At 40.7% G+C, this 15,238-nt stretch overlaps 1 protein-coding gene and 1 long non-coding RNA gene across 2 annotated transcripts; both read right to left on the bottom strand.

Annotated features, from left to right (window-relative positions):
• Nucleotides 1-10,684: 10,684 nt before the first annotated feature.
• Nucleotides 10,685-12,389, bottom strand: LOC134224075 (trypsin-3-like). Its single transcript, XM_062703309.1, has 3 exons — nt 12,155-12,389; nt 11,689-12,094; nt 10,685-11,618 (listed from the first exon to the last, which is right to left on the bottom strand). The coding sequence occupies exons 1-3, from the start codon at nt 12,379-12,381 to the stop codon at nt 11,472-11,474; spliced, it is 780 nt and encodes a 259-aa protein (XP_062559293.1). The 5' UTR covers nt 12,382-12,389; the 3' UTR covers nt 10,685-11,471.
• Nucleotides 12,390-14,157: 1,768 nt separating this feature from the next.
• On the bottom strand, nt 14,158-14,700 carry LOC134224074 (uncharacterized). Its single transcript, XR_009982835.1, has 3 exons — nt 14,607-14,700; nt 14,468-14,551; nt 14,158-14,387 (listed from the first exon to the last, which is right to left on the bottom strand). It is a non-coding gene; the product is annotated as an uncharacterized LOC134224074 (long non-coding RNA).
• Between the last annotated feature and the right edge of the window lie 538 nt (nt 14,701-15,238).

The raw sequence follows: 15,238 nt of genomic DNA, 5'->3' as shown, positions 1-15,238 counted from the left end.
CATAGAAATATCGAGATGTAGAATAGAAAATCCTTGGAAAGCTCTTTGGAGGGACCATCACAGTAACCCAGAAAATATTTTTTAGTATTGAATAATTTGCTTCCATGAGTCGATATCGAGTCATAGAACATCGACTCATGGAGGTTTAACTGTATTCAGATTAAATCATGAAAAAAATGTTACTTAGGACCTTTTGAAAAGTTAAGCGAGATTTAATTGGTGAGCTGTTCATATTTGCTGTTTCTCGGCCAACCATGATTAGCAACTACGATGTGTACAGTTAATCAAGCCAATAACCCGAGCAAAGCTTGAGAGCAAAACGATAACTCGTTTTGATGTTGTGAAATCGCCGAATATGATTACTTAATTTGATATCTTTTTGGTCATTTTAACGGTTAAAATAACAAAATGTATAGCAGAAAAATCTTACTGTGACATCAAATCGAAAACTATTCCTGCTATCGATGAGAGCAAATCGAAAACTAAATTTGATATTGGTTCTGATAACAAAATAAGTACACAGATTGATGTCAGAGCATTTAATTTAGAAATCTACAGCAAAATGAGGTCAAAATATGTAATCAATCATGATGATTCATATTTGAAAACAAATAATGATTTCAATTTGATGTCAAAATCAACTCATCGTGTTTTCAGACTTTGTTCGGGAAGCTTTTCTTTGACTATCACCCAACCGGCGGTTGTTAGATTTTCTAACAATTCTGTATAAGAATCTTTCAAAACCTGTATAATAACTGGGCATATGCGAAATTGTTAGATTTTTATACAAAAAATGTAAGAAAAGCTTACAAAATTGTTAGATTCTTATACAATATTTGTATAAGATTCTAGCAATTTCGCATATGCCCAGTTCTTATACAGGTTTTGGTAGATTTTTATACAGAATTGTTGGAAAATCTAACAACCGCCGGTTGGGTGTATTTGCACAATATGTTAGCAGAGCCGTAGCGTGGACTGCTAACGCCCTTGGCAAAACCATGATTTGGCGCCCCTCTTTTGATTATAAAAATGGGAAAATTTAACAACAATTTGACAATTTGAAATGCATGGACAGTAAAATTAGAAGGTTTAAATATGCTTTAAACATCATTCAATACTGTGAAGAGAACAAGAACTTTTGTTCCTGAAGTTCATTTGAATTGCAGAATGTCCATCTAAGATTTATTTCCATTTGGTGATACTTTTTTTTGATTATTTTACAAGTTATTTAAGCGACCTTCTAGAGCCGTGCGGGATGTTCATTAATATTGTTAAGGTTTTTTTTTCAGAGCCTACGCACTGCTGGGTCTAGTTGGGTCAATAAAATCCAGCTCTGAAATGCGTCGGTCGATTATCGGAATCGTTATCGGACCTATTCGCGTCAAGGAAAATCCTATTCTGGAGTGGGTCTGACGGTGTTTTGAAACCACTTCTGGACCTAACAGAGTTAATAAAATTTCACTCTGGGGTGAGATGGTTGAAGATCAGAGTTTCTACCGGATCTAGTCGAATCAGGGAAAACCATATTTTGGAGTTGGTTTGTTGGTGGCCGGGAGTTGCCATTGAACCTATTTGGATCAAGTACAATGTAGCTTTGGACCACTGAACCCAGTTAGGACAAATTAAATCAAAAATAACTGTATGGTGTGTAGATTGGTGGGTGGGCGAATTCGCCAAAGGATCTGTTTGGATCAAGGAAAATTTAACTCAGGACTGTGTCTGTCGATAGTTTAAAGTCCCTTCCTGTACATATTTGTGTTGACAAAATTGAACTATGCAGTGGGTTGTTCAATGGTCGGAATTGTCGTCCACCTCAGGACCAATATACATTTGATTATAATAAGAAGAAATGAAAAAAAAACAAAAACCGGGAAATTTACCTGAACTATAAATTACACAAAAATCCATACCACTACTTCCGGATATAAGAACAAAAGGCACTTCTGAATTTTGTCAATCGGTTTACTATGAATTTGAGTGTGAATTGTCCTTTTTTAGTTAATTAAGTTATTGATTTATCTCATATATTGTATAGCGTCCTACAGGGTTACTCAATAATCGGACCACAATACAATAAAGTTTTAAAGCTTAGCAAAGCTGCTAGTTTCGAATAATCCTTTTGAATTGCGAAAGCTCCATAAAAATGTCCACTTCGTTGTAGCCCTCGTTGTAAGTCTGGCATAAACGAGAAAGAGGTGTAGCTTTTCCCAGGTTTGTCATTGATCTAGAGATGTAGAATAGATCCAACTGACGTAGACAATGCGTGGGAAACCAAAACTGGAGGTCAGTAATGCTGCAGTGAATAGAACCATGTACAAGTCGATGAAGCGTAGACACATCAAGGACGCGCCGAGTTAATCATGTGATCTGCATGCGACTTATTCTTCTCTGATATGTTTCATAAGGGTAATAGAAATTTCTATCCAAAAATGCTTAAATGTATGCTACACTGCTTCAATAAATTCTACATTTCGCGAATAGTCACTGCTATCAAACATTATGGCTCCGGAAATCCCTCGGTGGCCCTAATATGTAATAGCTAAAATTTTAAATAATCCAATTCACACCATGTTGATAATCAAAATCCATTGTCAAATAACTTGTTAAATATTATATTTTTGTTTTTCTCTTTTTTCTACTGACCTCTTGTAACCGGTTTCGGAAGTCCTTGAGAAATCGGATTAGCAGTCAAAACTAAAACAAATCCATATAACATGTTGATGTGGAAAAAAGGCAATATTTTTGGCTTGCTCTAGATTATTCCACATATCTCTTACTTGTCATAAGACATATCTCTACCATTGTACCAACCCTAAACTAAATAAATTTGTCTTTTGCTTATAGCGTAATCCTTGATTTCGGCGCCCCCTAAAGACTGGCGCCCTTGGCGGAGGCCAACCTGGCCAACCGCACGCTACGGCGCTGTATGTAAGGAACATTGCAGATTTGTGGGCATTTCTAGATCTTCGCATGGAATTTGCAAAAATAAAATTCAGAACGGGTTGAAAGATCATTAAAATTACTTAAGATTGCTTTCAGCTTATACTGACCATAACAGCTGTTCTCATATGTCAAGAACACACAGACAATGGCTCAGTTTGTCGAGCTGATTGTATATAATACTATCGACAGACATATGATTTCCGCACAATGATTTTCGTATCACGCTGTACGCGTACAGTGACAAGATGACACACATCTTTTCTTTCCACCGTTGTATCTATTTGACAGCTTGTTTTGAAATTAATTCTACCGCTTTCCAGAACTATATTTTTCATCAAAATGTATAGAAATCACAATTTGTTGATATAATTTATTACACAATATTTACCCGTATTTTTTTATCAATTTGTGAATTCGCGTCGCGTTCATCCATCGATATGAAAACGTCATAGTTTTCCAATTCTTCATATAGGTATTTTAGCAGAAATATGCGAGTTCTTGCAAATATGCCGCAGGGCAATTATTTCTGCGGACGTTAATCACTCTATTCAGTGATTTTGGGTGATTTCAGTGCAAACGGCACTGATCGTTTAATTCATTTGGACATTTTGAAGGATAAAGCCAGAGCCGTTCAATAGGGTCATAGATCCTGTAACAGGTTTATTCGGACAAGGAACTCTACAACTCTACCTGTCGAAACACTACAGATCCAATTTTGAATTTGTCCAAAACAACGGTACAAAACATTTTTCCCATCTAAAAAAGTAGATGCTGACTAATGGCAAATCAAAGATCCCGCATCCTTCCCAATCCCCAGACCTCATTCCAATTAAAACCCATGGGATCCTTGCACAAAATGTTCGAAATCACACGATACAGAACTCAAACCATTGAATATCATGCAAAAGTGACGGTAGATCTTTCCGGAAAAAACCCAAGAACTGGCAAAATCAAATAGGAGGACATCTTCAGAGCGTAGTTATAGCAAATAATGGGCTTGCGAATCACTATTTTGCCAATGTTGTGAAAAATATCATCCGGCATTGCAGAAAAACGAATTTTACTCAGTCGGCTTGCAAATGTTTGTTTTTATTTCATATGTCAAACGGCGTATTTGACATTTCAAAACAACAAATTATGTTCTGTTTCGTACAATACAACGGTCGAAGGGCAGGGTACGGAAATCATCGTGCTATCGAGATACCAGCGTGATTCTGGGTGACAGACATATGATTTTATGCTGTACAGTGATATTGGTATCATATATGTGTCACAAGTATAAGACTATGGGTCTGTTAAATTCAATCGGAAATACATATCTTCGTACATTTTAGAAAGGTGCACAGGAATCTTCTAGTGAGCAAATGTATGCTATATATGTAGACGAAGAATAAGAAGGAATACATTTTGGCATTTAGCCGTGCGGTAAGATGCGCGGCTACAAAGCAAGACCATGCTAAGGGTGGCTGGGTTCGATTCCCGGTGCCGGTCTAGACAATTTTCGGATTGGAAATTGTCTCGACTTCCCTGGGCATAAAAGTATCATCGTGTTAGCCTCATGATATACGAATGCAGAAATGGTAACTTGGCTTAGAAACCTCGCAGTTAATAACTGTGGAAGTGCTTAATGAACACTAAGCTGCGAGGCGGCAATGTCCCAGTGGGGGATGTAATGCCAACGAAGAAGAAGAAGACATTTTGGCTGATACGCTCTTTCAAATGTTGGTCTAATATTATCAATTCTCTATCTGCGTATACGCCTGGCAGATGTGGATACATAATTGAGTATCCCGCTAAATAAAAAATAAATCTAAGCTTTCATTTTCTAATTTTGACTAAGTCAGTACTTAGTCCACGCTGACAAAACAATATGAAGTATGCTTTAGCATAATTCTTAAGTGAACTAAGGTTTTAAGCGAAATTTTAATTCGTATATGAAAAATCCCACAATTTCTTTATTTTTATATACTTACTGATATAAAATTGATCAGATTCGGGAACACACGCTCCACGATGAATTTCTTTGAAAGCGGCACAAATGTTGGGGTATTGTCTTATCGCCAATGGTATATGCGGCTAGAATGTGGCGATTTATCACAGATTTCCTTTTCTGTTATTGTGTTTTGGTTGCAAAACAGTTATTCGACTTTGAAAAAGTGAAATTAGAATTGCGTACAGAATGTAAAAACAATTTAATAAAAATTCCGCGGGAAAAAAATTTAAAATTTCGTTTCGTTTCAAAAAATTTCGAATTAAATGAACCTTGATTTCGTATCGTTTCGAAATATCGAAAGAAATTTTTATTTCGTTTCGTTTCGATCCGAATCAACATAGACATTTTAAATTTCGTTTCGTTTCGTTTCGTTAGGAAAAAGTTTGTTATCGCATACCCTTACTCGTCGCAACCAACTTGGCTTCCTCCTAACGGAACTATCAATTCTATACTTTCGCCTCTAATGCTATCATGAACATGTACGTCCAAGTTTGGAAGATGATATTAGCATTTCCATATCATTGTAAATCGTTAACTTCACGTAGAAGTAACACACACGAAATCATTAATTTAGCTTATTCAGATTAAATTGTTTGTTGGATCGATTCTGACTACAACTAAAATATATTCCTCTAACTCTACTTTCAAATTAGAATTCGTATCCTTTCTCTTCTTGGTTGGCATTACAGCATTATAACTGTCCAAGTCTGCAAAATATTTTTTCATAAATCTGAGTGGTAATAAAAAAAATCACGCTTATATATGATTGTAACATAATGCACAATAATAAAGCATATCAACGTGCTCTTTAAAACAGACAGTAACCTATGTTGGAGCTTAAGGTTTTGCTGGTTTTGAGATCTACACGGTGTGCGGTTACTAAAATTTACGTGGTTTTAATTTACACGGAACCTGTCCCTGCGTGAAAACCAAATATAATTGTTTATTTTTTCATTTTTACGTAGGAGATCATATTTTTGTGCACCAGACGTGTGAAACTAGTTGAAATGCATCTTAAGAACCGATGTCCCAACAATTGGAACTTTTTTTTAAAAGAATTTAATATAAAGTATTGCCTCCCGATTTATTATTTAATACCAGACTAAGGCCGGAGTGGCCTGTGCAATACATAAAAGTCTTCTCCATTCAGCTCGGTCCATGGCTGCACTTCTCCAACCACGCAGTCTGCGGAGGGTCCGCAAATCGTCCTCCACCTGATCGATCCACCTTGCCCGCTTTGTACCTCGCCTTCTTGTTCCCGTCGGATCATTGTCCAGAACCATTTTCACCGGATTACTGTCCGACATTCTGGCTACGTGCCCGGCCCACTTCAGTCTTCCGATTTTCGCGGTGTGAGCGATGGATGGTTCTCCCAACAATTGATGCAACTCGTGGTTCATTCGCCTCCTCCACGTACCGTCCACCATCTGCACCCCACCATAGATGATACGCAGCACTTTCCGTTCGAAAACGGTCCTCCACGAGCATCGTCCAGGTCTTGTGTCCGTAGAGAACTACCAGTCTAATGAGCGTTTTGTAGATTGTCAGTTTGGTATGGCGGCAGACTCTATTCGATTGGAGCGTTTTGCGGAGTCCAAAGGACGTACGATTTCTTGCCATGATGCGTCTCCAAATTTTTCTGCTGGTATCTTTATCGGCGGTCACCAGCCCAAGTAAGCGAATCCTTCAACCACCTCGATTTCGTCACCACCGATAGAAACTCTCTTGAGCCTCTTCCTATCATGTACTTCCTCTTCGGCGTGTTGATGACTAGTCCAATCCGTTTAGCTTCGTTTTTCAGTCTGATGTAGGCTTCCTCCCTCCTCTCAAAGTTACGGGCCATGATATCAATGTCGTCGGCGAAACCAAATAACTGGACGGACTTCGTGAAAATAGTACCACTCGTGTCAATTCCTGCCCTTCGTTTTACTCCCTCCAAAGCGATGTTGAATAGTAGACATGAAATACCATCACCTTGCCATAACCCAGTGCGCGTTTCGAAGGGACTCGAGAATGCCCCTGAAATTCGAACTACGCACATCACCCGATCCATCGTCGCCTTGATCAACCGTGTCAGTTTATTCAGAAAAACGTGTTCGTGAATTAGCTGCCATAGCTGGTCCCGATCGATTGTATCATATGCGGCTTTGAAGTCGATAAATAGATGATGTGTGGGTACGTTGTATTCGCGGCATTTCTGCAATACCTGACGTATGGCGAACACCTGGTCTGTGGTAGATCGTTCACCCATAAATCCCGCCTGGTACTGCCCCACGAACTCTCTTGCAATTGGTGTTAGTCGGCGGCATAAAATTTGGGAGAGTACATTGTAGGCGGCGTTCAGCAATGTGATTGCGCGGTAGTTACTACAATCCAGCTTATCGCCCTTTTTGTAGATGGGACACACGACACCTTCCATTCACTCCTGCGGCAGAACCTCATCCTCCCAAACCTTGGTAATCAGCCAGTGCAGTAATCACCCTAGCCAGTGGCTCACCATCGTGTTTAAACAGCTCTCCTGGTAGTTGGTCAACTTCAAGTGCTTTGTTGTTTTTCAGCCGGCCGATCTCCTCCTGGATTTCCTGGAGATTCGGAGCCGGAAGTCGCATGTCCTGCGCGCGTGCTCCTAGGTTCATTACCATACCGCCACCGTTGTCTGTCATATTGCCATTCAGGTGCTCTTCGTAGTGCTGCCGCCAGCTTTGGATCACCTCACGCTCGTTTGTTAGAAGGTTCCCGTTTATGTCCTTACACATAGCCCACCGAATCAGTTCTTTATCGTAACAGCTTGCGAAAATCGTCTCTCACGGTATGCTACATATCGTATTGCAAAATTATTAAGAGTGCGGTGTGTTTGAATTACAAAATAATTCAGCCCTGAGCAAGCCCGGGAACGTTCAATTATTATTATTATTTATTCAGACTAAGGCCGAAGTGGCCTGTGCGGTATATAAGAGTCTTCTCCATTCGGCTCGGTCCATGGCTACACATCGCCAACCACGCAGTCTACGGAGGGTCCGCAAATCATGTTCCACCTGATCGATCCACCTTGCCCGGTGCGCACCTCGCCTTCTCGCCACGAGCATCGTCCAGGTCTCGTGTCCGTAGAGGACTACCGGTCTAATTAGCGTTTTGTAGATTGTCAGTTTGGTACGGCGGCGAACTCTATTCGATCGGAGCGTCTTGCGGAGTCCAAAGTACGTACGATTTCCAGCCACTATGCGTCTCCGAATTTCTCTGCTGGTATCATTTTCGGCAGTCACCAGTGAGCCCAAGTACACAAATTCTTCTACCACCTCGATTTCGTCACCACCGATACAAACTCGCGGTGGGTGGCTCACATTGTCTTCTCTTGAACCTCTTCCTATCATGTACTTCGTCTTCGACGTGTTGATGACTAGTCCGATCCGCTTGGCTTCCCTCTTCATTCTGATGTAGGCTTCCTCCATCTTCTCAAAGTTACGTGCCATAATATCTATGTCGTCGGCGAAGCCAAATAGCTGGACGGACTTATTGAAAATTGTACCACTCCTGTTAATCCCTGCTCTTCGTATTACCCCTTCCAAAGCGATGTTTAATAGCAGCCACGAAAGACCGTCACCTTGCCGTAACCCTCTGCGCGTTTCGAAGGGACTCGAGAATGCCCCAGAAACTCGAACTACGCACATCACCCGATCCATCGTCGCTTTGATCAACCGTGTCAGTTTATCCCGAAATCCGTGTTCGTGCATTAACTGCCATAGCTGGTCTCAATCGATTGTATCATATGCGGATTTGAAGTCGATGAACGTTCAATTAGCATATAATAAAAAAAAATACAACAATGGAAATATCATCATCAAATAAATTGAAAAGGTGAAAGAAGAAAGTATGAATAATATTAATGACAAGATAAAGAAAAGTACGAAGTATAAAAAGGAATAAAGGTAGGGAAAAAATAATGAAGAAGAAAACCTAGATAAATCCATCTTGCGGTCACATGAGAGAGGTCAAAATAGTATTTTTGGAGACAGATTCCATTATCTCTTTCAATTCACATTACCGTTTTTTTTTTTTTGAGAAACTGCATAGGTATGTAACATTTTTGGCCAAAATTAGATTTTTATATGTTCTGAAAATAAGAAAAGAAAATATACGAGATGAACCGGCCTAGGGCCGAAAATCTCGTAAATAAAGATAATTCAATTCAATTCAAGAAAAGAGAAAATAAAATGTTCGGAAATGTATGATTTTTTTCGTTTGTTCGAGAAACTACAAAATTTAATATGATTTATTTAAAATATAATAATAATATATAATAATATTTAATATGATCGCACTTTGAAGGGCAATCATTGAATACTTCTTGTAGTTACCGGTTTGTAAGTGCCCCAGGGAGTTGAACTTTGTCTAAAACTATTGACATGTTTTAAAAACTAGAAAGATTCGGTGCCAATTTGCTCAAAAACAGTTTGTTGTTTCCTCGGAATTGTGTAAAATTGCTATTATGCACTCATTTTAATGCATTGCTGCAATCTCTGGAACTTTTTTCCCGTTTATTCTTTTAATAGAGCTCCAGAATGCAAGGGCTATCCGGGTTATTGTCAATAATGAAAAACTATATTGCATTCCTCGTCAAATACAACCTGTTGCAAGGAAATCGAGTTACATACAACATCCCAGATATTTCACAGAAAGAACTAAAACTCTGCGTTTATCAGAAATGATCAATCATCATCTCAAATTTTTACATTCTATGTTGCAAATCAGATAACACAATATAAATAAATTTCAATTCAACCAAAGTCAAACAATAGGAAAGAAAGAGAGCTCAGAAATAACAAGCAAATGCATGTATACATGGATAAAATCGACACTACGATGATGGCGAGATTTTTTCTCGCCAAGAAGCCTCTTCCTATGAAAAAGTTCACTCAAACGGAATTTCCGCTGTTTACTTCTGTTGAAAAAGGCAGGGAAAATAGCAGCCAAACAATAGAAGAATGTTCATTCCATGGTCCATTCTCTGGGGAATGTCACAAGAGGCGTTGTTCTCTTACAGTAAACTCATTATAGTGTCCCTTCCAGAGAACACAAAATCCATATATCCTGTACTAATATCTCAGTTCAAAATCCATTATAACTGAATGGAGAACTGTAATCGGTTGGTTTTAGCAAAGACGTGAAAAATGAGCTACAAACAATTACAACCCAGGCGTGTCGGCTGCATCCTCGCTCCTATCCACCATAAGAAAAGACATACGACTTGGTCGAGCGACACACGTTGATCCTCCTTGGGCTAGATTCCATGTACCGACTGTGAACCATCCATGCCATGGTCGGGATGAAAAGCGGAAGGATATGCTTCTTGAGAGTTTTGTTTGCAAAGAAAATTATGCACGCTTCACGATGCGTCACCTTGTGCTTGTTCTTGTTTGTACGTCGCGTCGGGCAGCAAGCCCACCCGCCTGCTGACTGCTGCTACATCGTCATCAGTGCTGCTGGGGCGTTTGCCGGATGGAGAGAGCTTATGGAGATGAGCACGATGACAGCGACGACACATCATCTGCACGTCTCGCTTGCAAACGTGCATACGTACCCGTACGAGATGTTTGAGAACCGTCGAGAGACGTCACGGCTTTCCTGAAAGAAATTTGTTACATTTAATCACGATCATAAATTTTGTTTACGGAGCAATTGGATTTAGAGGATGTGATAAATTTCGTTTGCTAGTTTCATGTTCGTTGTAGTGATAGTTATTTCACAGGATGCTAAACATCTGAATGTTTATTCTGAACTTTACCTTTCGTATTTGATCTAATCCTCAACTCCCTTTACATTAGCATAGACATAAAATAAATGACAAATGATGAACACATGTGAGAGGCACACAATACTAGTTTAGCTCCACACCATTGATTAATTTTACTTTATGTTTTTCCCGTATACAGTGTAATAAATCAAAATATCAACCCTTGGCATTTAGTACATATATGTAAAATAACTGCAAAGCAGTAATCAAGAATCAAGAATCAAGAATTTTTCAATCAAATCATTGAAGCCATTCAGAAGTACTATTCTAGTTCTTCGTACTATTACCTTTTCTGCTTTAGGAGTTCTAAATCTTATTGCTTGTATATTCCTGATATCAAAAACTAAACGATTAAAAGCACACATGTAAGTAAAATCCGACAAATGAGGTGCTTTATTTCTTTAAGTAGACATGAAATAATTTCGTTTCAGTGAAATGAAAAATGGAATAATTGCACTATGTACATAAGTAGTGGGCAATCGTACTGAGAATATTAAATACAACTTATATAGAGGAACTGCTCCTGGAATTCATCTCATGGCTCCGATATGCATCCCATCGAAAACAAAGCAATGGAAAGCAATTTGATTTGTTTCTTATATTTGTGATTTTTTCGGCAGTGAGCACGCATGTTGACATAAAGAAGCGACAAGATTGGTGCTGTATTTCTTTGTTTCGCCATGAGATGAATATATGTTCAGTGAGATGGAGAGCGGGACAGTTCCCCTCTTAAACACATCCAATTTATACTCCAGTTTTTCGCTTGATCCAATCTCGAGCTTTGGCTACATTAGCGTACACTCCGTAGAAGTTCTTTGAAGCACATTTTCTTCCCCACGACACCACTCCAACTAACTTTCCTTGGCACACAAGAGGACCTCCTGAATCACCCTGGAAAATAGAATCAACATTATCAACTCACAGCTCCATTGCCCTACCGTCCCCGATCCAGGTCACTCACCGTACAGGAATCCTGCATTCCTTCATCGTAACCTGCGCACAGCATACTGTCAGTAATGCTCAGCTTCGATGCAGCATAATTCTTCTTGCATTGACTGTGATTGACAATCGGAACTTCCACAGCTTGCAAGGTATCGTTGTTGCCGGTTCCCATGGTATCACCCCATCCGCTGGCCGTGCACACAGTCCCATCGGCCGTCACCTCACCGTCATCTACCATTGGAATCGCCCGGGCAACTGGATCTATCCTGTAGGGTTGCTTCAGTCGAAGCAATACGTAATCATTGTCAACATTGTTTGGATTGTAGTTCGGGTGGTACGACAACCCAGCGACCTCAATAACGGTTCCTCCTTCGTTGACCTCGGATGAACCCACCCGTACTCCAGTATGAGATGCTCTCTTAGATCTGAGAAGCAAAGTTGGCAATGTTAGTCATTATCTACGGTCTTACTTCTTACTTTTGTACCGAAACAGATGCGCAGCCGAAAGTACCCAAGTATCGGCAATCAGTGTGCCACCTGCGTAACCGATTTCTTCATCCGTATTGGGCCAGGCTATGATTGCCACCTGATAGGGATAGTTCACTATATCGACAGTTGATCCATTTACGATGCGATTTGTGGCTGAGACGGGTTCCGATAAAGCTCGGCAGATTGCGACTGCAAATAATGTTAGTAGTTTTACGTTGTTCATTGTGAGCGAACTGCGGATTGGACGCAAACTAGTGCTTTTATAGGGCAATTTAATTATTAAGTACTTAATCAGAGCAGAAGTGAAGTGGCTCGTGGTTTGTTCGCCTTCAAATATTCTACCACTTACTACTTCCTCTTGAAAAATAAGTTGTAAGTAAATAAAAATGAATTGATACAGTGATCTGATTGCTCAATCAGACTTATGGCAGGTCATCGATCTAGTACAATACATTTTGAAAAATATTATAGCAAAAACGTCACCTCTTTTACTGCTCATTAATCCATATTTTAATTTTGAGATTAACCAAAAATGAACTACTGATGTCACGGCACGGCAAACGCTGGGTAAAGCATACCATTGATCCTTCGCGTACCTGAAGGAATAAAATAGATCCCATCGAACTATGGTCGTATGCTGACAGGGAAGGGGAGGTTTGCTCCTATCTGAAGGTGCAAATTTAACTGAGCGTCTGTTCTCCATGTTAGGAGCAGCTCGCAACAGCGTCTGCTTTCAATTTTAGGAGCGGCTGATCATCGCCCGAGTTCCTACGAGAGACTCTAAGTGAAACTGAGCACCATGGTCCTCCGGAAATTTAGGAGGTTTGGTGTCAGGCCCTGCAAGCCAGTCTTTAAAAAAACTTACGCAACGAATAATCAACAAAAGAGTACGGACCGGAACCATCGGCGAAGACTACTGCGACGAAATGGGATTAGCGATTGGAAACTCGGTTCGAGGAACTGCAAATATCTCATCGGGAGCACACGCATACTCGCTGATGTGCTAAAGGACCGTTGATTCGGCAGCATATAACCCGCCAACCCGCACGTTTCCCGGGGAAATAAGATAGGTGGTTTAAGCGCCACTCCTTTCGGAGACCACCTTCCAGATATAGGGCTGCCCGGCCGCTGAGACCCCCAGGGAATGGGTCTAATTACTCCCGTTTTCAGAGAGGGAACGAGTCGGGTGACGTAAGACTGGGGGTGAAGACAATGAAGGGAAAAAGGGGAAGGGAAATCGATTTACTAGCGCAGGAATTAGGCGATTGCGAAACAATACTTACGCCCTTTTATCATCACTGGATGACCTGAAAGAACCTGCGAATCCTGCTATAAAAGAATAGGGAGTTATCGTGGTTGTTTCGGGGAACCGCCCCAGCAAAATATAATAAATAATAAAAATAAATTAACGACCGATTAACATGCTAAACTTTAACCAACTTTATTCTCGCATTGCATTCGGGATAGACTTTTACGAACGACGGTTCGCCTGCATTTATGCTACCAGCATTAACAAAACAACATATCACTACAAATGTTCAGAACAGATTCATTTTCACATACATATATTTCTCTTCATGTTTCCATTCTCCTCTCTGCCTAGGCCTACTGTTTGCTTTCCCTTACTCTCTCTTTCTCTATCTAACCTCTGTCTTCATTCGGAGCGTGTGTTGAGTTCTATGCGTGCAGTGTGTTCATTCCTGGTCGGTTTAGGTGTGTGTGCTCAGAAGCGTGGCTGTCAGCGCAAGCGCGGGGACTAAGGACAGCCACGTGAAAGTTTCGATTGGCACGCTACTTACTGTTAGTTCTTCGGTAGCGGCGGGAACTGAGCCATGCGCATGGACTTATCTAATCATGCATGATTACTTACGGTTTTCTTTGCGTACGCTTGGGGTGGAGGGAAATCGAAAATCAATCGGTCGTTCATTCGATGAGCACCGTTGATTGAAGCTCGCGTCGATGACGTTGACGCAGATGATTCCCTCCGGTCTGTGGGCTTCACGCGGCGGCGATGAACGGGTACGGTCGTCGCGGCGATGAATTGTAGACGATTGGCGCAATTTCGCGATGAATCCGGGTATCTGCTAGCCTTGCCTAGGGCGCGATGAATGTTCGCAAACCCTCTTCCGGTTGACGAACTTCCGGGAAAACCCTCGTAGCTGACGGTGGGGTCAGAAGCGATCGTTGACTTTTGGTGTGATGTGTACGGCTCCGCAGAATGCCACAAACCTGGTTCAAATCACGTGGTGTCGTACGACGACACGATTAACACACACACAAATTGCACATAAATTTGACCAACTAATTACCTGCACAATTTTAACCACACGCACGAAGCTGCTAATAACTTTACGCAATATAACGTTGCACTCAACAAGTTACACTCAACAAATCTAAACGGGAAAGACTTAATTAAAATTAATCAAAGACAAGCATGCTAATATAAACCTTTAACAACACATCACGGCGCGACACTTAAAAATCGATCACTCCTGCCTCTTCCACTAGCCAGAACGAAGTGATCGATCGAGGTCAATTTTTCCTCAGATCAAGGTGCGCATTATTAATTAGTTTCGCAATCATAACCTTCGGGAAATCCGGAGCGGAAATCCGAAGGTTGAATAATTCCCACGCTCGCGAAACGATCAAGGTTAAAAGGAGGGGGATTTGTCTTCGCCGAAAGGCTTACATCAAACGGCTCGCTAGATCTGAGAGAGCGGACCCATTCGGGATAAGTTCAATATCCCCTGAATGCATTCCTCCGGGGGTCAATGCACAGCAGCAGCGCGCAAATTTCATATCTGCTGCTATCACTTTTCCCTTTTTGGGCGGTTACAGCATGTGCGAGTTGGCTAGGGTAGGAACTCATTTAAATGATTGCTTGTGGGACGCTACTCGTGAATATGAAGCAAGATTCATGCAGTGGGTGAACTTTCCAGTACTAGACTGGTTCAAACTAATTTAATAATACGGATAATTTATGCTGAAGGAAATACATAAACATTTAAAGAACGGACATGCTCGTTACAAGCATAGCGCTGCAGGAGGTTTGTTGAAAGGGATCAATGGTGCGAACGTTT

This window comes from Armigeres subalbatus, chromosome 3 (genome assembly GCF_024139115.2).
Source record: "Armigeres subalbatus isolate Guangzhou_Male chromosome 3, GZ_Asu_2, whole genome shotgun sequence".
NCBI lineage: Eukaryota > Metazoa > Arthropoda > Insecta > Diptera > Culicidae > Armigeres > Armigeres subalbatus.
The sequence above is the reverse complement of the archived record's forward strand: the minus strand, read 5'-3'. Positions and strand labels throughout refer to the sequence as shown.